Below are 24,455 nucleotides of genomic sequence, written 5' to 3' on the forward strand. Positions count from 1 at the left end.
CAACTAGTATCCATGAGGACTAGGGTTTTATCCCTGGCTTTGATCAGTGGGTTAAGGATCTGGTGTTGCCATGAGCTGTGGTGTAGGTTACAGATGTGGCTCAGATCCCATGTTGCTGTGGCTGTGGTGTAGGCCAGTAGCTGCAGCTCAGATTTGACTCCTAGCCTGGGAACTTCCATATGCCAAAGGTCCAGCCCTAAAAAATGAAAAAACGAAAACAAAGTTTAACCAGTGAAAATTTAAGTCAGAAAAAAAATGAGTTAATGTGCATACATCATAATGAGGCCTATCCCTTTCATCAAGTAAGTAAACAACATAAATCAGAAAGCAAAAAAAATTTTTTTGGCCACTCCTGCAGCATGTGCAAAAGCTGCCGGGTCAGGGATCAAACCTGTGCCACAGCTGTAACCAGAGCCACAGCAGTGACAATACCAGATTCTTAACCCAGTGAGTCATGCAGGAACTCCAAGAAAACAAATGTTAAAATAGCATAATGAAAATGAAAATTTATGTCATACAAACCATTTTTCTGTTGAGTTTTGTCATTATATCTCGTGCGAGTATAAAAAATGCCTAAAAGTAAACAAAAAATTTCATTATTATATATTTATAAAATAATTAAAAACAGAAATGTAGAATTTTTCATTACTTCACTGTAAAATATATTACTTTAAGGTTTTTAATTGAGAAAAGAACATAATTGCAATCCCAGTAAACAAAGAATATTTTTAATTTTTTCGATTACATCATAAACATTTTCCAAGGTCATCAAACTGTCATTCAGCCATTCATGCAATATTTTCTGCATGTAATATCCTAACACGGCACTTGGTGAGTTATGGGTACCTTCCTTGGTACTCCCAGAGCACCTGAGAGGTAGAGGCTCTAAGGTATCTGTTTGTCCTGAGTGGGGCACAATCCCTGGTCTAGAAGATGATGAATATTACCCTAGGGATCTAAAATCTGTTTGGGCAAAAATCTCCACTTTTATTCCCAACCTCCTCTTGTTCAAATTGTTTTCACTCTTACTACCTGCAAATATATAATCTTCCATGTCTTAACATTCCAAAATCCCAACAGTTCCCACAGTTCAGCTAAGTTCCCCACTATGGAAATCAGAACACACGGCAGCAGGACAAAACTCAGTTGCATTTTATACCTAGTTTCTCCTGACCCAAACCCAAACCAAACATTTTATTTTATTTTATTTTTATTTTTTTAGCTGCACTCTTGGCATGTGGAAGTTCCCAGGTCAAGGACTGAACCCGCGCCACAGAAGTGACAATGATGAATCTTTTTGTTGTTGTCTTTTTAGGGCCGCACTGGAGGCACATGGGGGGTTCCCAGGCTAGGGGTTGAATCTCGGCTGTAGCTGCTGGCCTACATCACAGCCACAGCAACGCCAGATCCAAGTTGCATCTGCAATCTACACCACGGCGGATCCTTAACCCCCTGAGTGAGGATACTAGTCAGATTTGTTTCCGCTGAGCCACAATGGGAACTCCCTGACAGTGTTGAATCTTTAACTGCTAGGTCACTATGAAACCCCCAAACCAAACATTTTAAAAACCTATCACCCCCACCTTGTTTGTATAGAGCCAGGACTCCTAAAGCTTCATCACTTGTCTCCATGCTAAACCCTCTGTTAGGTCAGTCTCATTGCTCCCAATCATTCCCGAAGCCCCTAAAAATGTTCAGCGAAAAGGATTATTCCCAATCCAGTCAAATAGAAGCAATCTGATAACTCAGTGTCAGTGTCTCACCGTCACACTGGTTACCTGTAAGGCTGAGTTTCTAAGTAAGCCCATACCCATTTTTACAAAGTTAAGTTAAAGCTCTGGGGAAAGTGCTAACTTCTGGAAAATACCTGGCCAGAATAAGCAATTCCCAGCTCTATATTTCCATAGCTCAATGCTCTCTCTAAGCTGCAGGTATGATCAGGACATAGGACATAAAAAACACCGAAGCCTGTTTCACTAAGCCAGGGTATGGAGTTCACTCAGTGGGCACAAACCTATGTGGGCCATCCCAGTGAGTAGGCTTTTCTCCTGTCTCCATCATTAAAGCTGACTGAAGAGGCGCCCCTCTTTCTGATTAAAGAAAATTCTTTGGTGGCAAGCAGAAGGAAACAGTTTTGTGCATTTCTATGCTTGAGTAAATAAATCAGTAGAGGCTTCCTGTTTCCTAACACCCATTAGCCAACCTGAAAAAAAGAGTGTTTGTTATTTAAAACAAAGAAAAAGTTCTGATCAGTATCCACTAGTCCATAAAGTCATTTAAGTCTCAATTTTTAGCCATGATGTCATGGTGAAGAGTGAGTAGCCTGAGGATTAAGTGTTTAGGAAACCAATGATATTACTGTTAAGTAAATATACATATTAACACATAGTACATGTATTAGTTTTATGGTCAGTTTAAAAAGTGTTTTTAAAAAAGAAAAGATTGTCAACAACTCTGCCGTGGTAAAGAAAATTTATTCTTAGGGTTTCCATCATGGTTCAGTGGGTTAACAATCCGACTAGTATCCATGAGGATGTGGGTTCAATCCCTGGCCTTGCTCCGTAGGTTAAGGATACTACGTTGCCACAATCTGCAGTGTAGGTCACAGATGAGGTTTGGATCTGACATTGCCATGGCTGTGGTGTAAGCCTCAGGTACAGCTCTGATTCGACCCCTAGCCCAGGAACTTCCATATGCTGTGGGTGTGGCCCTAAAAAAAAAAAAAAAAAAAAAAAAAGAAGAGAAAATCTGTTCTCAGAAGACTTTAGATAATTTGGCGTTTTTTTTTTGTTTGTTTGTTTGTTTTTGGCCACCTCATGGCATATGGAGTTCCCAGGCCAGGGATCAGATCTGAGCCAGATCCTTAACCCACTGTGCTGGGCTGGGTCTAACCTGCATCCCAGCACTGCAGAGATGCTGCTGATCCCATTGAGCCACAGCAGGAACTCCAGATAATTTGGTTTTAACAGTTCACTTACTGAAAATTTATTAAAACCACTCTCTGAAAGGAGTTCTTGTGTGGCACAGCGGGTTAAAGATCCTGCATTGTCTCTGCAGCAGCTTGGGTGGGTCACTGCTGCAGCGCAGGTTTGCTCCCTGGCCTGGGAACTTCCACATGCTGCAGGTGCGGCCAAAAAAACAAAACCAAAAAACCAACAACAAAAAAACCAAAAACCACTCTGATGAACATATTTGCTTATTTTACTTAATGCCATTGTGTTAAAATGTATCACCCTTAATTGACTTCAAACATCTACAGGAAGGGAATCTGCTCAATAAGCTAACAGTTTAATTTGCTCTAGAGAGTGCACACATGAAAGTGATCAAGAATCCGTGCTACAGGCTACTACAGGATGACATGAAGGATGATAAATGAGCAGAGGATAAATGTGCTTGCATGGCTAGAGCAGGATTTCCAGCTTCCCAAAGGGTGAAACTGAACTTCCACTGAACTTCCATCTTCTGTTCAGTGAATCTGAATCGAGCAATTTAATACATTCCATGTGGAGGGTGGGTGCTGGAAATCTAACAAGCAGGGTCCACATAAAGGTCAGAAGCACAAAAGTTCACGAAATGGAAGTGGAGTTCCCACAAAGCTTTCACTCGGTCAGAAAATAACGAGGCTTGGGGCGAAGCATGAACACTGGAACCTGAGACCTAATATTAGCTACGTTACCAGTCAAACATTTCTTTCTTACCTCTTCTACATTCATACTGGATTTTGCACTTGTCTCCAAGAATTTAATCCCATAGTCAATTGCTAACTGAAAGACAAACAAAAACATTTAAATGCAGTGCAGGTTTCTGGAACATAGAGAGCATTTTTAATTTTTATTTTTTTTTTTACGTTTTTCAAAGTCCCAAAGGGAAAGTACTTGTTTCAGACCTCCTGTGGTTCTCAAGTTTCTTCCCTTTCTTCTACAGTATTTTAAATTTAGATATCTAACTTTATCATTAAGTAAAATGGCACTACCTCTGTTCAAAATACAATAAGTACTTCCTTTTTTTCTATTATACTTTTAGTTCTCTAATATGCTTACTAGAAAATCTATGAGGAGTTCCTGTTGTGGCACGGTGGAAATGAATCCGATTAGGAACCCTGAGGTTGCAGGTTCGATCCCTGTCCTTGCCCAGTGGGTTAAGGATCCGGCGTTGCCGTGAGCTGTGGTGAAGGTTGCAGATGCGGCTCAGATCCCATGTGGCTGTGGCTGTGGTGTAGGCCAGCGGCTATAGCTCCAATTAGACCCCTAGCCTGGGAACCTCCATATGCCTCCAATGCGGCCCTAAAAAACAGAAAAAAAAAAAGACAAAAAAAACCCAACTGAAATCCCTGTCAATTTGGAAAATGTCATAGAAATGAATGTGTATATATAATACTCTTTTGTTTTGCAGGACATAACATAGAGAAATGCTTATAAATGACCTTTAAAAGACATCCACAGCTTGATGAGTTTACAAAGAGTTTATCCATAATGACATAAAGCTGATGTGTAGTAAAATATTCTTAGAAAAAAAAATACTGAACAGGAAAATGATTACTGTTGAAACTTCACCTATCCTATTTTTTTTTTCAAAGAAAATGAATCCCTTTAACCTCAAAACTGGTCAATTTCACACAGATATGGAAAAAATAGCCTGAACTCAAAGCGGCAGGAATCTGAAAAAGGACCAATTTGTATCTCTGAGAAAACAGCAAATTCTTTCCTAATAAGTCATGACTTCACAATAATATGGAGTTGGAGCTTGGTACTAATTCATACTATTCATGTAAGGATTATATCTCTTTGTTGTTTTTAATAGATTAAAATATAGGTAGTTTAAAATCTTAATAATTAAATAAAAGTAAGAAAATGCATGCTTAAGTAGATTCTAATCTTTATGCATTCAGTTCAAATTTACCTTCTCCCCTCTTTCTTTTGACACTTGTCTCTTGTCATTCATATCACATTTGTTACCCAGGATCATTCTTTCAACATCTGAAGAGGCATGCTGCAGGGAGAAAATAGTATGTTATAAATACAGTCTGAGCAAAACAGTTATTCAACAGGCAAATCTTAACCTGTCAGAAACATATCTGCAAATTTAATATGAAGACAAACAACCAGAGTTCCCACTGTGGTACAATGGGATAGGTGGCATCTTGGAAGCTCTGGGATGTAGGTTCAATCCCTGGCTGCGTGGTGGGTTAAGGATCTTGCATTGCCACAGCTGCAGCTTAGATCTGATCCCTAGCTCAGGGATTCCATATGCTGCAGGGCAGCCAAGAAAAAAAAAAAAGAAAGAAGGATAAATAAGCTTTCACTAAATACAGGCCTGATTCAGAGAAAAAATTTAAAGATGAGAGGAGGGCAAACCTACATCATGAGGGTCCATGCAAACTTTTTCCCCAAAGGCCTGCATTCATCCTCATGTCTTTTTTGATACATGAACAAAAAGTAATAAAATAAGGTTATCTAACAAAGCTTCTAAAAGTTAGCTTGGGTAAAAGAAGGAAAAATCTCCATACTGAGGGAGCCAATGGAGAAGGTATTTTGGAATCTGAACTACTTAAACAGTAAATGCATGTAGGTTAATATATACATGTGTATGAAATTATTTCAGAGTCAGATTTCTTCTTTTTTTTTTTTTCTCTTTGGCCACATCCATGGCATGTGGAAGTTCCCTGGCAAGGGACTGAATCTGTACCACAGCAGTGACCCAAGCCACTGAGGTGATAACACTGGGTCTTTAACCTGTCAGGCCACCATAGTACTCCCTTGGAGTCAGATTTCTTTCTGAAATGTACCAGAGATGTCACCTGCCACGGCGCCCCTGAGAGCAGGAGGGCCTGACGTGTCCAAGTTCTCTGTCCTAGCAGCTCAAATGCACACTAGGGAGACAGAAGGAGCCCCTTACAAAGCACCCAGCAGGGCTCTTCTCCGGTATTCACCGTCTCTCCACATTTACCTCCTCAATGTTTCTTATCCAATTCTTAATATTGTCAAAGGACTTTTCATTTGTGATGTCATAGACCAGCATGATTCCCTACAAGAGAAAAAGAAAGATTTAGTACTCTCCATATTTAAAGGTAAAGGATATAATGTCAACGTACTCCTCCTAAAACCTATGCTTTGTCCTTTTCTGTCTTTATGAAAGGAATTTATGATAAAATTTTAAAGGGCAAAGAAACAAAAATAAACATTTAGAAGATAAACCATTTAAAAATATCAGACATCAGATCTTTTAAAATGTGATGATGCCTTTCATTAAATCTGTATAACAAAAGCATTATATTTTAGGTGCCTGTGTTTTACTTAGACAGTAACATGTTGATCAGTCCATATAAAGAGAAATAATTTTAAGGCAGTAAGATTATAATCTTTGTATAACGGTAAGAAGCAAGATGATTTCTGCTTAGAATAAGCAAGTGCACAACAGAAGTGATTGCCTCTGACTCTCAATGTTCTCTCTTTTAACTTAAACCTCCTTCCAGCTTCAGTTCTTATCATATGAGGTCAGGTGGAAGGGTGTATCACCTTTACCACAATCACTAATTCATTAAAGGTTAATAGTGAAAATGTTAACCAAGTGCTTATTTACATGATGAGACAATGGAAGATTTTTCTTCTCATGGCTGGCTAGCAAAGAAAACAATGAACCAATGATTATACAATTAATTATAATGTTGACAACTGCTATGAAGAAGCTAGAGGGGCTCTGAGTAAAAATGCTAATCTAATCTGGTTAAGGGGCTGTGGGATGGTCGGAGAAGGTTTCCCCCCACCAAAAAAGTCATTAAAGCCAAGGCCTGGAGTTCCCGCTGTGGCACAACAGGATTGGTAGCATCGCTGCAGCACCAGCATGCAGGTTCCATCTCGGGCCAGGCATAGTGGGTTAAAAGATCTGGCACTTCCACAACTGCAATGTAGGTTGCAACTGCAGCTCAGATCTGATCCCCAGCCTAGGAACTCCATATGCTGTGGGGTGGCCAAAAAAAAAAAAAAAAAAGAAAGAAAGAAAGAAAAAAGAAAAGAAAAGAAAAAAAGCTAAGGCCTGAGCACTGGGTGGACTTGAGCTGGGCCAAGGGGTGGAGGCTAGGGTGAAAAGGGGAGGCCCTCAGTGCCTAGGACATAGCAGAAATGTGCTAAATATCTTGCTCCCTAGGAAGGCCTGGAAGCCACTATATTAAGTAAAAGAACATCAGCTTGGTAAGACTGCCCAGATCCCCCAGGAAAAGGCACAAGATGAGGCCAAAGAGATAAGGGGGGGCAGGGTCAGGTGTGCCCTGGAGACCCCTGACTGGACATTGGCTCCCAGATGGCCCCTGTGGTCACCAAAAACCACTAAGTGTAACAGGAGATTGTCTTTGTCCCCTTCAGATCTCCCTTTCAGCCCTGTACTCTCGCTTTGAATACAGCTCTGCCAACCAGCCCAAGCAGATCCCTGGGGGCCATCTCCACCACCAGTCAGTCACTGACTCCTACAGACTCAACAACTATCTCCACAACCTGATACCCACCCTCCACCCCACATGCAAGGCCTTATTCACATTCTCATCAAGGGGCCTTTACCTGAATTACTCAAGTCTCCCAGCTTTCATTCTTAACCTCCTCTAATCCTCTCCATAAAGGCACCAGAGTTATCATTTCACTACTTAAAAGCCTTTAGTATTCCTCCACTGTACTCAAAATTAAATTAAAATCCCTTCAATGGTAGGTAAAGTCCTTCAAGGTCTGGCTTCCAACTTTGCAAATAAATATAAAGCATAAATATAAATAAATATAAAACACATAAGTACATATAGATAAAAGAATCCAGGAAAAAGCAAAATGTTAACAGAAGCTCTCTCTCATGGTGGTGGGATTCTGGATGATTTCTTGTGATTTTCAAAGCTTTCTATACTACATGTAACCTTTTGACAAACAGAAAAATATGTATTATATCATGTAAATGACAAAAAATATTCTTCTCTATCCTCCCTTCTTCTAGCCTCAAATGCAAATGTTTAATTTTGGCTACACTGTAAAGAAGATTTTATAATTACCAAGGTAATTAAAAAAGGAATCAAAGTGGAGAACTGTAAATTTACATGGTAAATTTTATATTACATATATTTTACCACAATTTAAAAAAAAAAATCACAGGTCCCGCTGCGGCACAATGGGATTGGCGGCGTCTCTGCAGCACCAAGATGCCAGTTTGATCTCCAGCCCAGCACAGTGGGGTAAAGGATCCAGCATTGCCACAGCTGCAGCACAGGTTGAAATTGCAGCTGAGATCTGATCCATGGCCCAGGAACTCCATGTGCCACAGGGTGGCCAAAAGACAAAACAAAACAAAACAAAAAAACTCCTCAAAATGCAGTCTGAATAATTCCTGATTCAAAGTGTTCAGCTGCAGTAGTTCCTGTTGTGGCTCAGCAGTAATGAACCCGACTAGTATCCATGAGGATACAAGTTCGATCCCTGGCCATGCTCAGTGGGTTGAGGATCCAGAGTTGCCATGAGTTGTGGTGTAGGTCGCAGACGCGGCTCAGATTCTGCCTTGCTGTGGCTCTGGCGTAGGCCAGCAGCTGTAACTCTAGTTGGACCCCTAGCCTGGGAACCTCCATATGCCACGGGTGTGGTCCTAAAAAGACAAAAGACAAATTAAAAAAAAAGAAATTAACCAAAAAACTACTCTTTTGGCTACGAAGACAACCTCAATCTTCACTGCTTTCTGTCTGTCAAGTGGCACTCTGGGCAGTCAGCAGAGAAGTGTGAACAGTGTTGTGGTTAAGGGTACAGATTCTGGTGTCAGAGGCATCAAGCTCCACCAAGCAATGGGGGATCCTGGAGACACTATCTTATCCCCGTTGGTCTGATTTTTCTCACTTGGAAAATGAGAACAGCACATCTTTCACTCTGGATTTCTGAGGACCTACTGAGATGTTATTTGTAAAGTACTTCACCCAGAACCCAGGCCCCAGCTTGGACTCAATCACTGACAGATATTATTATTTCATATATTTGGTTTCAATAGCAGGAACCCTTCAATTATTTCTTATGTTTGTAAGCTAATTCATATCATCAATCAGGTGGAAATACGAATTCAGGTACACCAGTTAAAAACTTTAATCAAAAAAAACCTTTGTATAACCAAGAATACACACCTTTAACAACAACAGGCTCCTTAGAGTTCACAAAACAGTACTGAGAAATGTTGATGACACAATGATATGGTCCCCTTTCCCCCTCCAAAGTCAGACCGTCCATCAGCATTACTGCTATGCCTGTGAATGTTGCTGAATAATTTGAAATACACCAAAAGAATCTGCCATGGTGGCAGGCTCAGTACCATGCTTACCAAAATGCTGCATGCCTGAACTAACCGAACTAAACCTGCCAGAACCTCCACTTGCTGAAGTGAGAACACAACTGGACGAGAATATGATGGCCCTACATCCCACTGGAACAGATGACATGCAGGATCCACGACTCGAGTGGAGCAGGAATGTCTGAAGATGTATCTAAGACTATTTCTAGGTCTGAAATTTTCCACTGATTCCCCCCTCAGCAAGTATTTATTGAGCATCTACTATATGTAAGGCACTGGCATCAAAGCAGAACAAAAGAGATAAAAATCCCTACCTTCAATATTCTATCTTACGAGATAGATATTCTGTCTTATGAGAGCAACAATTTCTAATGATCTGCAGTAATGGGAAAAAGGCTAGGCAGTAGAGAAATGAAAGACAGAAAATCCTCAAATCTAAATTAAAGAACACATTTCAATGACCTTTCCTCATACCACAACTAGAGCTACACATTCAAGGGAAACAACTGCTCCATATTCTAAGTGTTCTTGCCCATTCTCTACTGAAAAACAAGCTTGAGGTGGTATCAAGACATCACTCCTAGAAAATAAAAAACTGGTCAACAGAAAGGCTTATGTTTATAAGATGCCTCTAATCAAAATTACCTATCAACTATTCTAAATCATCCTTGTCTGCTAAGATGTCCTTATTTACCCCTAAAATCCTTTCTGGGAGACATAAACAACCAACAAACTTCTTCCCAGCACACAAGATTAAGTCCCTTCCCTTTGATTCTAATCTGAACAAAATAGAGAGTAGCTGTCAACTGTCCTTCTTAAAATGATGACCTCTCATAATCTTAAAAGCATTATAGGGTAGAGAACACATATGTATAAAGTGCTTAGTGGTATACAGTGTCAAGGTGGTAGAGCTTTAAAAAGGAATCCCCAGGAGTTCACTGCTATGGCTTGGGATGCTTCTGGGCTAGAGTTCTATCCCTGGCCTGGGAACTTCCATATGCAGTGGGGCGTAGCCACCCTCTCCAGAAAAAAAGGGAGTCCTCCAAAGGAATCTCCCTCCTCTGTGTGGGGATGAGTTACTGGCACTCAAATTCTGGAGGGTGAGTGTCAGTGGAGGAGGAAGGGAACACAGCAAGATCATAAGGGATCTGTGGATTCAGGTTACATCTTCCTGAAGGTAAAGGGACAGCTCTCGCCCCTACAGGTGTCACCCCTACACCAGTCTCAGGAGCACAACACTCTTTAATGCAATAAGCTGGGTATGATGGCAGCCAATACCCCACAGTCTACTAGGCTGGGCTATGTGATCTCAACCGTTCAACCTTCCAAGACTCTGAGCATATTGGGCTTCATGATCATTCAAAGCTCCAAGTTAAGCTTAGGCCTAAAAGCTACAGAGAAAGCACCATTCTGGGCCTGACGTTCTAGGCGTGGTTCAGTATAGCTCAGCTTTTTTTTTTTTTTTTTTTGTCTGTTTTAGGGCCACACCTGTGGCAAATGGAAGTTCTGAGGCTAGGGGTTGAATTAGAGCTGCAGCTGCTGGGCCTACATCTCGCCCACAGCAAGGCCAGATCCGAGGCAAGTCACTGCAATGCCGGATTCTTAACCCACTGAGCAAGGCCAGGGATAGAACCCACGTCCTCATGGATACTATTGGGTTCGTTAACCTGCTGAGCCACGACGGGAAGTCCAAGCTCAGATTTTAAGCTGTCTTATTCACCACCATTCTCAACAGCACACAGAATCTGCCCTGAGCCAATGAGCAATATAAATGGACTGTATAGATGAACTATCCTCAAAAGGAAAATAGCCAAGTGATGAGGTTATGATAGTAAGGACAAAGCTAGGATATAGCAAAGAAGCACTTGGTAGTCAAGATCTGCCAGATTCTAAACTTCAAAGAGTCACAGATCATTTGGTACTTCCTGGCCAGCTGGCAGAATCTGGGGGAGGAGATTCTAATAGGAGTGGGTGTTGTGGACCTGGTGAGAGATAAGAGATGATGGTGGCAGGGCTTAAGGGTGAGAGGGCACAAGAAAGGAACATTCAGTCATAGAGTTTCCGGTTTGCTAAGATCTGGCAAAGGTATTAGTAAAAGGAAAAAGCACAAAAATATACAATCACTTAGAATGTGTGGCAGAGTTTTACGCTAATTATGTGATTAACATGGTGAAAACCAAAGGCAGAGTATACTGCAACTCAACACAAAACATAAAAAACCCTTTAAATGTCTTGCTTTCACATCAAAAAAATCTATCTCCTCCAATGCACTAGACTCTAGCTTGAATCTTACAAACCTGACAAATGAATATTCATGTTCTCCTTCCACAAAAACCCTAAAACGCACTCACCATGGCTCCTCTATAGTAGGCTGTAGTGATGGTTCGAAATCTTTCCTGGCCCGCTGTGTCCCTAAAATTTGAAACAAAGGAGAGAGTGGTTTGAAAAGTCATCACCAGCATGGCTGAGGAAAGACTGTGTTGAAGGGGATATAACTGTGGTCTGCTCACAAACGCAGCAATTTCAGGGAGAAGGGAACGAGACACAAAGGGAGCCTGTTGTGCGGCTGGGAGCTGGAGGCGGCGATGGCCACGGGCGCCTGTCAGGAGCTCACAATGACTTGGATGAAAAACTTAGACCTTGACGGTAAAAGCAGCAGTGGGAAAATGCATGGCCCTGCTAGGAACTGGCACGTTTTATTACTCAACCACGTGAGGGAAAGAATAGAGAATAGTTCTAAATTCTTGGACTCCTAGAGGCAGTTCTAATCCTTTTTTATAAATGCCTGATGATTAAGGCATTTTGCTCTCTTGACTGAAAGTCTGATTTCTGTACAAAGCAAGCAACTGGGCTGGACTTACTACTGTGTGAATTCTGCTCAGCAGAGCACGCTAAAATGGATCTACTCAAGAACTTTTTCGGGTATAGAGCCTGTGATTAAATGAGACCCAGGAGTCCAACACATAATTGCTGAGATGTTTCCAAAGACTTCAAAATATAACCACCTCAAAATTACATAAATTCCTACATATTCCTGCTTTTTGGCTGATGGTGTACCATTAAAATACATTCTTAAAAATGCAAATGGTTCCAATTACATTTACTGAAGCCATCGCTAATAAAGGAAGTCAAATTTCCTTGGAATCTGAGAAAATCAATATTCCTAAATTTGCCACTTCCTGTCAGAACTAATTTCATTCCCTGTGCTATTAAGACAAAACTAAATTGTACAATTTGATTGCTTTTAAAAAAATAAGCATTTGGGGAACTATACTAAAAATCTAATTCATACTAAACTCAAATGAGATGAAGGCCCAAGGGAAATGTAGTAAATTAAAAACATTTATAAATACCTTAACATTTACGGATATCTTACAAAATACTTGCACACACTGCTCACATGATGCCCACCACAGCCCAATGTGGTGGTATCACCATCATCTTTGTTCCGCAAAGAGGAAACAGGCTCAGGTGGGCTGTGGTTCCAGCTCTGCCACTAAACAGCTCACAGCCTTGAATGAGACTCAAGCATCCTAGGTCTTGGCTGTTTAGTGCAGGGTCACGCCTCACACATCTTATCCTGCCATCCTCTCACTCATCAGGATAAAACACAGTGGCACTTGTTTGGTACTCAGCAAACGAATCATGGGGAAAACAGAAGCCAAGCACCTTTGAGTAGACCAACTGTATATATATATATATATATATATATATATATATATATATATATATATATATATATATATATATATACATATATACACGCATTGCATTTTAGGTCCACATCCATGGCATACAGAAGTTCCCAGGCTAGGGGCTGAATTGGAGCTACAGCTGCCGGCCTACGCCACAGCCATAGCAACACAGGATCCAAGCCATGTCTGTGACCTACACCACAGCTCACGGCACCGCTGGATCCTTTAACCCACAGGCCAGGGACCAAACTGGCATCCTCATGGATCCTAGTCAGGTTCATTAACCGCTGAGCCATGAAGGGAACTTGCAGACTAACTGTATTTTGATTCTAACATGCTACTTGATTTAGAACCAGTTCTGCAGCAAGGATGGATAAGAAACCCTACTATCCTAAATGTAGGTCATGAAGATTGAATGGACACTATTTTGCTGCCAAGAGTATTGATAAATAGTGCCACAGAGTTCTAATTAGCTAATCACCCACAGGCTCCTACAAACACTCCTTATTATGATCAGAACTACACAGCACAGAGTCAGAGATTCTCTGTGTTTCCTTCTTTAAAAAAATCTTATTAAACATATTTAAATTGAGACGTTCCCGTCGTGACGAAGCGGAAATGAATCTGACTAGGAACCTTGAGGTTGTGGGTTCGACCCTGGCTTCACTCAGTAGGTTAAGGATCCGGCGTTGCTGTGAGCTGTGGTGCAGGTCATAGACGTGGCTCGGATCCTGAGTTGCTGTGGCTGTGGGGTAGGCCAGCAGCTGTAGCTCCAATTTGACCCTAGCCTGGGAACCTCCATATGCCGAGGGTGCAACCCTAAAAAGCAAAAAATAAATAAACAAACAAACAATCTAAGTCCTCATTTTCTCCTCTTTGAAAGAAGGGCTGGTGGATTTCAACATCCTGTTCCAGTTCTAATCTGGTTCTGAAATTCAAAGAAAAGCAGCCTAAGGAAAAAGCTGATACATATATATTACTTTATTCTTTTGTCCTGCTTCCTTCTTAGTCTATGATGCTCAAAATTTCTAACCTTTGTTTCCTGCTGTCCTCATCAAACATTAGGTCCATAAACATCATCCAAAAAAAAAAAAAAAACCTTCCTCAAGGCTCCAAATGGCCCTATACCGAAAGAAATTAAATCAGCTTATAGGGGGTTAAAAAAAAAAATCTAGAGTTTGAGTTCAAGCCAAAAATACTGAACTAGGCAATCGGAATGAACCATATTTATTCACTACAGTTTGACAAATTTTTTAGGAATTAACCAGTCAGAGTTGGGTGATCATAAGATCTTTGCCTTGCATATTATAACATGAGAGATGAGAGGCATGTCTTTTTCCTCCCTTATTCTCCAGTGCAGTGTTTCTCTCTCTCTCTCCTTTAGCTGCAACTGCAGCATGTGGAAATTCCCAGGCCAGGGATCGAACCCACACTACAGTTGTGACTTGTGCCACAGCCATGGCAATGCTGGATCCTTAACCTGTTGCACCACAAGGGAACATCCTCATTTTTTATTTAAAGAAAAGAAATAGTCAAGTGATAAAACAGTGGAGCTGGAAGGGAACCCAGATGTCCTCAGTCTGACTGACCAATTCACAAATGAGGACAAGGAGGCCCTAAGAAGGGAAGCCAGTGGCCCCAAGTCCTCATTTAGAGGCTAGCATCTAGATGTACACTTCATTTGGGGGTTCCCACTTGCCTACACTTTGCCTTGTGTGATTTCACGGCTGCAGTAACTACAATGAAAAAGTGACTGACATGGTTTAGAGTTGAGTTTCCTCCCCTATAAAATTAGCATTTTGGAAGAATGAGTTCCCAGACCTCTCTTCTGGCTGTAAGAGTTAGTGAGCGATATTATCCTTCCCATCCCACTCTTGGTGGAGATATCTTTCCTATTTCCCCTTGGTTCTTTTTTTTTAAGATTTTTTTTTAATTATAGTTGGTTTACAATGTTCTCCTCTTGGTTCTGACAAAAAAAAGATGTTCCAGCTACCACAGGATATATCTAACTCAACACAATTCACCCTGTAATTCTCACTTCCAATTACCAACTAAGGCAGAAACATGGTGTGCATATGTTTTTTTTTTTTTACTCACCATATCTGAAGCTTAATTTTCTTTCCATCCAGTTCTATCGTTCTGATTTTAAAATCAATTCCTGCCAGAAAAAAAAAAAAAAAGACATGCTAAATTTCTTCAAATAGAATCCAAGTCTTATTAGGAAAAGGACAAAGATTTCTATTGAAAAAAAGCTCTCCAACGCACTGGAAAATGTGAACACAGAGAGGGTGTGAACGGTATGTTTCCTCTGAATACAGGCTGAAGAAAGGAATGCTAATTACTCTGCAAAGAATTCCCACACATGTTAAATGCAACGTATTTTACGCCTCATTATTTTGACACAAATGGATCCCATCCCTCAAAGTTACATAATTTAGACAGAATGAGAACATGCCATATTTTCTACTTCCGGAAATACATATAAACAAAGCTTCCTACCCACCCCTCGTGCCCTGTCTTTCCCTAAAGAAGTCCTTGAAGACCTCTGTCTTCCTCTACCTCCTTCCATTTGTTTCTTTAGACTCTGCAACTGGCTAAGGAAGAAAAAAACAAACAAACAAAATGCAGGGAAGCCGGTAAATTCATTTTATATAGTTAGCAAGTATTTTACATACACTTTAACAAATATCCCCTGCATTTTACTGGCTAGAGCTAAAATAACTAAAATAATTTTTATCCCTGGCTGTCCTTTAGAATTACCTGGAGAACTTTAAAAAAGTAAATAAAAACAATTGTGACTAGGCCTGCTTGCTTCCCCAATTTCTGAGATTCTGACTTAATTAGCCAAGGGTGGGATCTGTGCACGAGTAATTTTAAATGCATCCCAGGTGATTCGAACCTGAAACCAACATTGACAGCTCGTACGTGAGAGCCATTTGTGGCTCCAATGCTCCAAAGTACCACCCCTCTTTCACCTCTTTTCTCTTACTATGGTAGCTCAAAACTTACTCAGCAAATTTAACTACAAAGAACCACAAGAACCCTGACAAACATCAGCATGCTCTATCGTTCACTAGGAACAGGCTGCGACTCTTTCCGAAGGGACGAGTTAGTGAACACGACTTGGTTGCAGTTTGCTAAATTCTCATCATCTGGCTACTCGGCTTTGTTTTAGACTTTTCTATTCTATCCCAGTCTCTACAAAACTCCTTCAAGTGGTTTCCAAGACATTTCAAGGAAACATGTCAATGACATATCCTCTAAAGTGACTTAAACATTAACTGCAGCTATTTCGAGGGGAGAAACGCCTTCAACGGCTATATTACTACAATATTTCTACATATTAATATTGAGAAAAACCAAAAAGGTTGCTTGCTAGCTCCAGCTTTATATAAGGCAAAGGCACAAACCAAGTGGAACTGCTCCATCGTCTCTGCGTTTCACCCAGGGAACCTTTTCAAGTAGCTTGTGAATCTTGAAATAGGCAACAATCACACCCAAGCTAATCTAGCAGAATAGTTTTCACTCTTTCCCCTCCCTAATAGCCGTGTAAATGTTAATAATCTGATACCCAATATCCCCAGTTATCCAGCTCACATTTCCTCCTTTAAGGTACCTCCGTACTGCAGGATCCGCAGTGGCTGAAGCAAAACTGAGCAACGTAGCATGAATATTATTAACACCACATTCACTGTGTTCATCATTCATTTAAGACCTAACACACACTGATTTTTATTGTGCTCTCCAAATCCAGGGTAACAATAACCCTCTAGGGATTCTCATCTAGCCTTTCTCTTTTTGGTCCCGCCTCAGAGAACAATGCTCAGAACCTGGTAGGCAATCAGTAAATGTTTCTTGAAATAAACAGTTAAAAAAAAAAAAATCACAGTTTTCCAAATTCTCAGAAACAAAAAATAGAATGGTGGTTATGATGGGCTGAAGGGACGAGGGGTGGGGGAGGAGAGCTGTTGTTGAATGGATACAGAGTTTCAGATTAGCTAGAGGAGTTACAGATAAGCAAGACAAGATGGGTTTCACAACAATGTGAATATACTTGACACTGAACTGTTCACGTGAAAACATGGTTAAGATGATAAGCTGTATTTTATGTGGATTTTTTTGTTTTGTTTTGTTTTGTTTTATTTTACCACAACAGAGAAGAAGAAAATCTCATGACTTTCAAAGTACCTACTGGATATCTGGAAAATAACTTTCTTAACTGGAAGGCAAAGGCATCTTTTAATAGTTCATTCACATTTCAAATAAAAGATGATGTCTGTCAAAACTCCAGGCAAATAAATACTTTTCCTTATTCTGTTTTACTAAGATATAACTCCTGTTTTTTCCAGGTTGTTTTTACCTGTGGTCAGGAGTCATGGGCAACTTTTCCACCTTTGCGCAACAAAGCCATTTGAGTCTCCCTTAAAGTCTCGGTTACTCTCCGCTTATCTGAAACATCAAGGAAACTCTACTGGCCCAGCTCTTTGTTTGTTTTTTGTAATTGTTAGAAGGATTACCTTTCTGTTATGTGAGGAGGTTCTACCATTATCTGTGATACTTCACCATCAAGTCACTATTCAGAGGTTTTCAATGTTTTGTAAGAGTTGAGAACTGGTATTTTGCTGTGGTTGACAGTGCTGTAAGGAGCCAGCTGGCAGACAAATGCTGTAGAGCACAGTCAAACTAGCACAACCTGAATTTCACTAAAAATGGGAAATATCATTCATGGATCATTGAGAAGCACTGGCCCTGGAAGTCAAACGACCTAGACTGTAAATGGTTCTGTCATTAACAACTTTTTAGGAGGCTGCTTACCTCCTCTGTACCTCCATGTTCTCATCCACAAAAAAGGTTGAGAGGCTCTAACTAGATAAATTTGATAATGTGTTTGTGCTGTGGAACTCTGAAATTCCCTGTAAGTGTGAGATATTACACATTCAGATGCTATTACCCGTTAGCTCTTGTCACCTTAGCCATGGATTAAGGTTATAGTTTCCCAGGACACTGTGCAAACATCTCTCTGGGTTTAATTCCCCTGCATGCCACTGTGCGAATAGCTTTCAACAATCCTTGTGGCACTGTCACCTCCCTATTCAAGAAGTCATGGCTCCAATTTCCTGGGTCTGGCAATCCAGCCTTTCCCACCCAGACACACCCCACTCCGGACCCTGCCACCCTCCCAGCCTCTGTGTCTCTCACTGGGCCCGGCCCCTCCTCCCCTCTGCCTGTGCACAGCCAGCTCCCTCGGCAGCCCTCTCAGAGGAGGGCTCTGCACCCGTGTGGTCCTCCCCCTCCTTCCCTCCTCAGCTCTCCCCTCAGCCCTGTCCATCCCAACCTCCAGGCCTCACTTTTGCACAGCAATTCCATCCTGTGTTACCAATATGTGAACACAGTGCTCTGAACTGCTCTCACAGCAAGCAAGGGTTCCACCCTCCCTTTGCCAATTAGGTTGCACCCAGAAACATGTATAGAATAGATACTAAATGAAAGGGTAGATACCCTTCTGTCATCAAGTAAAGGTTAAGTGTGGAGAGAGCTACAAAAACCTTGAGAGTTCTAAGTTTCATGTATACTCTAGTGACCATAGTAAGGATGCTGAGAAATCCTATTGCAGTAAGAAAAGGAAGACCTCTATATTATAATTAATTTGATAGTAATGGCAGTAGGATACAGAGTACATTAACACTCACTCTAAAGGAAAGACAACTTCCTGAGGCTACTCCAAGGTTAAAAGAATAGCCAGTCATAAGAATAATAATATAATGATATCAATCAGGATGCTTTCTACTGCAAATAACAGAAACCTCACATCAAACTAGCTTAAGGTAATTTGTGGACTCAGAGGACAAGTCCAGTTGTGAGTTCAGAGATGGCTCCATCCAATAGTTCCGGCTCATTTCTCTGTATCTCCTTTGGCTCTGTCCTCATGGGAGTATCCGTTTCATCCTCTGCCTGAAAGCAGTTCCTGACTACAGCAGCAATACTGAGCAGAAAAGGCATCAGCTTCCTGTGCCTCTCTCTTAAAAGTGAGGAAATATTTCCCCAAGCCTCCTCTCCTCCACGTCTCATTTCTGGATTTATTTATTTATTTATTGATTGATTGTCTTTTTGCTATTTCTTGGGCCACTCCTGCGGCATATGGAGGTTCCCAGGCTAGGGGTCGAATCGGAGCTGTAGCCGTGTCTGTAACCTACACCACAGCTCACGGCAACGCCGGATCGTTAACCCACTGAGCAAGGGCAGGGATCAAACCCGCAACCTCATGGTTCCTAGTCAGATTCGTTAACCACTGCGCCACAATGGGAACTCCTCATTTCTGGATTTATAACCATGGGAATGTCATGTTCTGGGGAACAAGGCTGAGTTTCTGAACTAATTACTGCCACAGGGCAGTTAGCAAGAGAGGATTAATCTAAACCCAGCCCTAAATTTAGATTAATCAAGGCCCATCCCCGGAGCTGGGTCACCCTCCTGACCTACAAGGCTGCTAAAAATAGAAGAGAGAGAGGAAAAGCTGTTAAATCAATCATAATATCTGTTAGAATAATAAAAATTTAAGAATATTTTTATTCATAGTTACATGAATGGAAAAATTATAACAGTTATCACTACTATCCTAGCATGAATGTTATTAATTTTATAACTCCAGTACTTCTCTGAAAGTACTTCTGCCTAGAGTTCAGCCACGAACAAGAGAACATGAAACAGGAACTGCCACATCTCTGGGCTACAGCATGATGTTCACTGCTGGGAGGGTCCCCGAGGCCACGGCTCCAAAGACCCGACTTGCACTCTAGCCCCAACTGATGAGGGATCGCAGAGGAGGAGGCAGCGTATCAGCAGCAGCAAGAACCGCAGCCCATCCTGGCAGTAAGGGAGCAACTTTTTTTTTTCCCTTTAAGGACTCTACAATCTCAAAAATACAGCTTCTGAAGGGCATTATATTTAGGGTCAAAAAGCCCTTTGTATTTCAATAGCCTTTTAGAAAGCATCATTTTTTGGCAGCACATAATACGATAATTCATGTTCAAAATGACAACCCTGAGTCATCCCACCTCATGAGCCATCCATGGGCCAGCAGGCTGCATGCAGCCCATCCAGCCAGAAGCACAGTCTACTACTCTCAAAAGATAAGAGCCCACCATTGCTTCCATGTTGCTTGAATATGCCCTGATATTAATTTCTTGATGGCTTTAAAGAAGCACCAATTTTCTCATTAATATTTCTATCATAAAATAGAAAATCTAAATCATAAAACATTCCCATGAGACCCAAAGCCATTTTTCATTCTGAATTTAAACACACACATTCTCTAATAGATTTTTACTTTTTCTAAATTGATTCTCACACTAAGAGTTGCTCATCACTGATACATATTATGTATCATAAGGAGGCAGGGAAGCAAGTATGAAAAGAATCATAGAATTCTAGGCCTGGAAAGTAGCTTAGTGATCACTTTGCCCCAGCCTCTCTCTGTGCCAAAGAAAACTGGAGGAGATGCAGCAAGACACAGCAACTTACCCAGATTCACAAAGCCCAATTCAGAATGGGGTTAGGACCAACTTTTGGCAGTAAAAGATCAGGCCTTCCTGAAGAGATTATACCAGAATGTCCATGTCTCCCTGAGGAGGCCTCCTCTTGAAGGGCCATAGCAAAACACGAGCCACAAGAGAAATGCCCACCAGGAGGAAGACAGCATGCTCCACAAGGAAAGACCAGGGAGCAGTGAGCAAAAGCCATGTGTATCAACACTGAGTGACTCTCACAACAATGACAAGTGAAAAGAGCAACTGCAGAAATGCACAGAGTCAAACCATTTCTGTAAAACTTCAATACCAAAAACAACAGTATGTATCATTTATACATCCACCCATGTGTAATTAAAGTATTTTAAAATGTGGGTTCCCACATAGTGGCACAGCAGATTAAGGATCCAGCATTGTCACTACTTGTGGTGTGAGTTTGATCCCTGGCCCGGGAACTTCTGCATGTCGCAGGCATGGTCAAAACCAAACAAAAACAAGTATGTTAAAATGCATGAGAATGATTATGAACAAAATCAAAATAGCTGTTTTTTCTGGAGAGAAACAGAAAAGGATAGATTAGGGAGGGGTTCATGGAGACTTGGACTCTATTATTTCTAAAAGTGAGTGGTGATACATGGACATGGGAATGTTTTATATTAGGTAGATTTTTGTATGCCTGAAATTGTTCATACTTCTAAAAAAGCAATGATTAGTTACCTGGAAAAATGGCCTAAGGAGAGAGGCACATGGCAGAAAAAAAAAAAAATTTTTTTACAGGCATCTGAGAAGATTCAGCCCAGGGAAAAGCAAGCACCACTCCCTCTCCAACTTGTTCAATATACAGAGGGCCTTGGTGACCAGCTATGGGGGGATAGCAAGACCAAATCAGGTTCAGAAAGTGAGGGGGCAGATGAGGGGCTTGGGGTAGCAAGGAGTTCTGGCCACTCAGATTTCCAGTGGGGGTTCAAGGACATTTCCTTCCCTGCCTGGAAGAAAAGGAGCTTCCATTTAGGCCAAGGACCATCAAAGAATGCACATGTGGTCACTGCTGGCAGTGGCACTGTGGGAGCGGAACAAAGGAACTCTGATTTTCCATCAGAAGAGGTTCAGGCTGGGGGAATCGGGTGGGGTGGGGTGCCATGCACCTCTGAGTGGTTTTTGAGGCCTCTGTATGGTTCAGGGTAACCCACAGGAACAAGAGCTGGCAGAGCTGGCACTGGGGCTCTACTGAGGGGATAAGGGACTAACCACTTGCCCAAAGCACTGCTTAGCAGCTAGTTCTCAGAAACCAGAGGTGTACTTGGAGGCAGCTGAGGGAGGGCTCGGCTAGTAAAATAAAGAGGAGGAAACTCTGAATCTAGCCCAAGTCCACAGTTAACAGACCTTAGAGGGAAAGGGAGCTTGGAATGAGTGGTCTTGTGCTTCCTTTCCTTCTGCAAGTATGACATGATTTAACATGGAGAATGAACAGATGGACAAAGTTCTTTCACACAGAAGTCAAATTAGTCAGTCAACAGATATAAAACATAACCTCAGTTTCAAGAAAATGGGGAGGTGGCCAGGGTTTGTAAATGGGCTAAAGGGTACCACCGCTGGAGTGTGGGAAAAAGCACGAGGAGAGACTAACTCTCTGGGGCCAGCCAGTTGTCTTGACCTTCAGCAAGCTGTGACCCGATGCATTTTTGCTCTGCGGGTGCTGGAGCTTAGAATGCACTCCGCTCTCTCCTCATCTCAGGTTGCTTGGGGAAGTTTGCTGCCTGGCCCAGGAAATTTGGGGGTGGAGAAACAGTAGGGACCTTCCTTCAACTGAGGTTTTAAACATGAGATTCCCACTGATACTCTTCTAAAAGTCTTAATGTGGCTGAAGGCAAGAGAGCCATGGGGAAAAAAAAAATCAGATTTCTGGGACATTTAGCCTTTTGATGAATGGCAATGTAAGACTGCAATGCGTGGTCTTAACCCCATGACACACATCAAGGGAGAAAAAACAAGGGTCATCTATCCCCTCTGACCTACTTTAAGAAGCAGAAGTTTTAACACTGTGCTTTTACAGTTAAAAAGAAAAAAATGTACTTTGTTGCAACAGTACATTTGGGAACAACAAACATCTATGATTCCAGGCTCTCTGAATATGAGTTATACAGTTTGTCTATTTACATTTCAGAGATATTCCATAAATAGAAAGGAAAAAGTTTCTCAAATATTGAAATCCACTTTAAAGAAATGCTACATTCATTTCCTTACTCAAGATTTGTATTATTAATGATGAGGATATAGTGTAGATGGATCCTGCCAGTTTTGAAACTTTAACAATCATGTTTTGCTTATGCTTTTTCTGTGGACTTTTACATATGGAGAATAATAAAATTTTAGAGTGGTTGACTTTAGGATAATTAGGTAAAAATCCCTAATTGGAAAAACAGATTAGTGAAATAGGAAAAAATATAAGTCATAGATTGAAGCTTTAAAACATTATTTTTCCAAAATAAAGGACTTGGGGAAAAAAGTATAAAAGTAAAAACAAAATTTAAGAATGTTGTGACTCCGTGGTAATGAACCCAACTGGTATCCAAGAGGACTTGGGTTTGATCCCTGGCATCACTCAGTGGGTTAAGGATCTGGCATTGCTATGAGCTGTGTTGTAGATCTTGGATGAAGCTCAGATCTGGCATTGCTGTGGCCGTGGCATAAGTCAGCAGCTACAGCTCCAATTTGACATCTAGCCTAGGAACTTCCATATGCCATGGGTTTGGCCCTGAAAAAAAAAAAAAAAAAAAAAAGAATGTTACTTAGATTGAAAGAGAGGTATTCAAGGCATTGTTTATTTGTGGGGTTTTTTGGGGTGGGGGGAGTTCCTGAGCCAGGAATCTAACTTGCGCCACAGGAGTAACCAGAGCCACAGCAGTGACAAAGCTGAGTCCTTAACCCACTGACCCACAAGGGAACTCCCAACATTTTTTTTTTTCCCCAGCCACACCTGCAGCATATGGATATTCCCAGGCTAGGGGTCGAATTGGAGCTGCACCTGCTGGCCTACACCACAGCCACAGCAATACCAGATCCGAGCCTCATCTAAGACCTATACCACAACTTGTGGCAATGCTGGATCCTTAACCCACTGAGAGAGGCCAAGGATTCAACCTGCATCTTCATGGAGACAACATCAGGTTCTTAATCCACTGTGCCAGAGTGGGAACTCCCCAACATTGTTCTTTTTAAAATACACATTCTATAAGTTCATAAAAGCATTATTTCCACCAAGTAACAACTTTGCTGCATATATTTAGAACTATTTTTTGGGTTTTATGATCACTGACAGCCAAATATGTTAGTTTTGTTAAATCCAACATTGGAAAGGAGAATTTTTTTCTTTTTTTTTTTTTGGTCTTTTTGTATTTTCTAGGGCTCCACCAGCGGCATATGGAGGTTCCCAGGCTAGGGGTCTAATCGGAGCTGTAGCTGCCAGCCTACACCACAGCCATAGCAATGGGGGATCCAAGCCTCGTCTGTGACCTACACCACAGCTCACGGCAACACCGAATCCTTAACCCACTGGCCAGGGACCGAACCTGCAACCTCATGGTTTCTAGTCGGATTCGTTAACCACTGAGCCACAACGGGAACTCCAAGAATTTTTTTTTTTTTTTTAAGGTAGACTAACAAGTGGTCTGTGGATATAATCTGCCCTTAAAGGAAAGGACACATGACACAGTAAAAAGAAGACTGGTGCAGCAGGTTAAGGATCTGGAGGTGTCACTGCAGCAGCTTGGGTCAGTGCTGTGGCTCATGATCAGTCCCTGGCCTGGGAACCTCCTATGGTGCAGGCATGGCCAAAAACAAACAAACAAACAAACAAACAAACAAAACCAGACAAGAAGTTTGCAGATTTTTTTGGTTCTTCTCCTCTGTACATAGGAAGAGATAAATGAAATGCCATTTA

At 41.4% G+C, this 24,455-nt stretch overlaps 1 protein-coding gene across 1 annotated transcript in view; it reads right to left on the reverse strand.

The window, feature by feature from the left end:
* RAB8B (RAB8B, member RAS oncogene family) overlaps positions 1-24,455 on the reverse strand; it is a 66,125-nt gene that overhangs the window by 4,574 nt on the left and 37,096 nt on the right. The window contains exons 2-7 of the mRNA XM_047766078.1: positions 15,087-15,147; positions 11,646-11,706; positions 5,947-6,024; positions 4,900-4,989; positions 3,699-3,764; positions 523-573 (exon numbers count right to left, since the gene is read on the reverse strand). Coding sequence (XP_047622034.1) covers positions 523-573; positions 3,699-3,764; positions 4,900-4,989; positions 5,947-6,024; positions 11,646-11,706; positions 15,087-15,147 — 407 coding nt within the window. The remainder of the gene's footprint in view (positions 1-522; positions 574-3,698; positions 3,765-4,899; positions 4,990-5,946; positions 6,025-11,645; positions 11,707-15,086; positions 15,148-24,455) is intronic.

This window comes from Phacochoerus africanus, chromosome 2 (genome assembly GCF_016906955.1).
Source record: "Phacochoerus africanus isolate WHEZ1 chromosome 2, ROS_Pafr_v1, whole genome shotgun sequence".
NCBI lineage: Eukaryota > Metazoa > Chordata > Mammalia > Artiodactyla > Suidae > Phacochoerus > Phacochoerus africanus.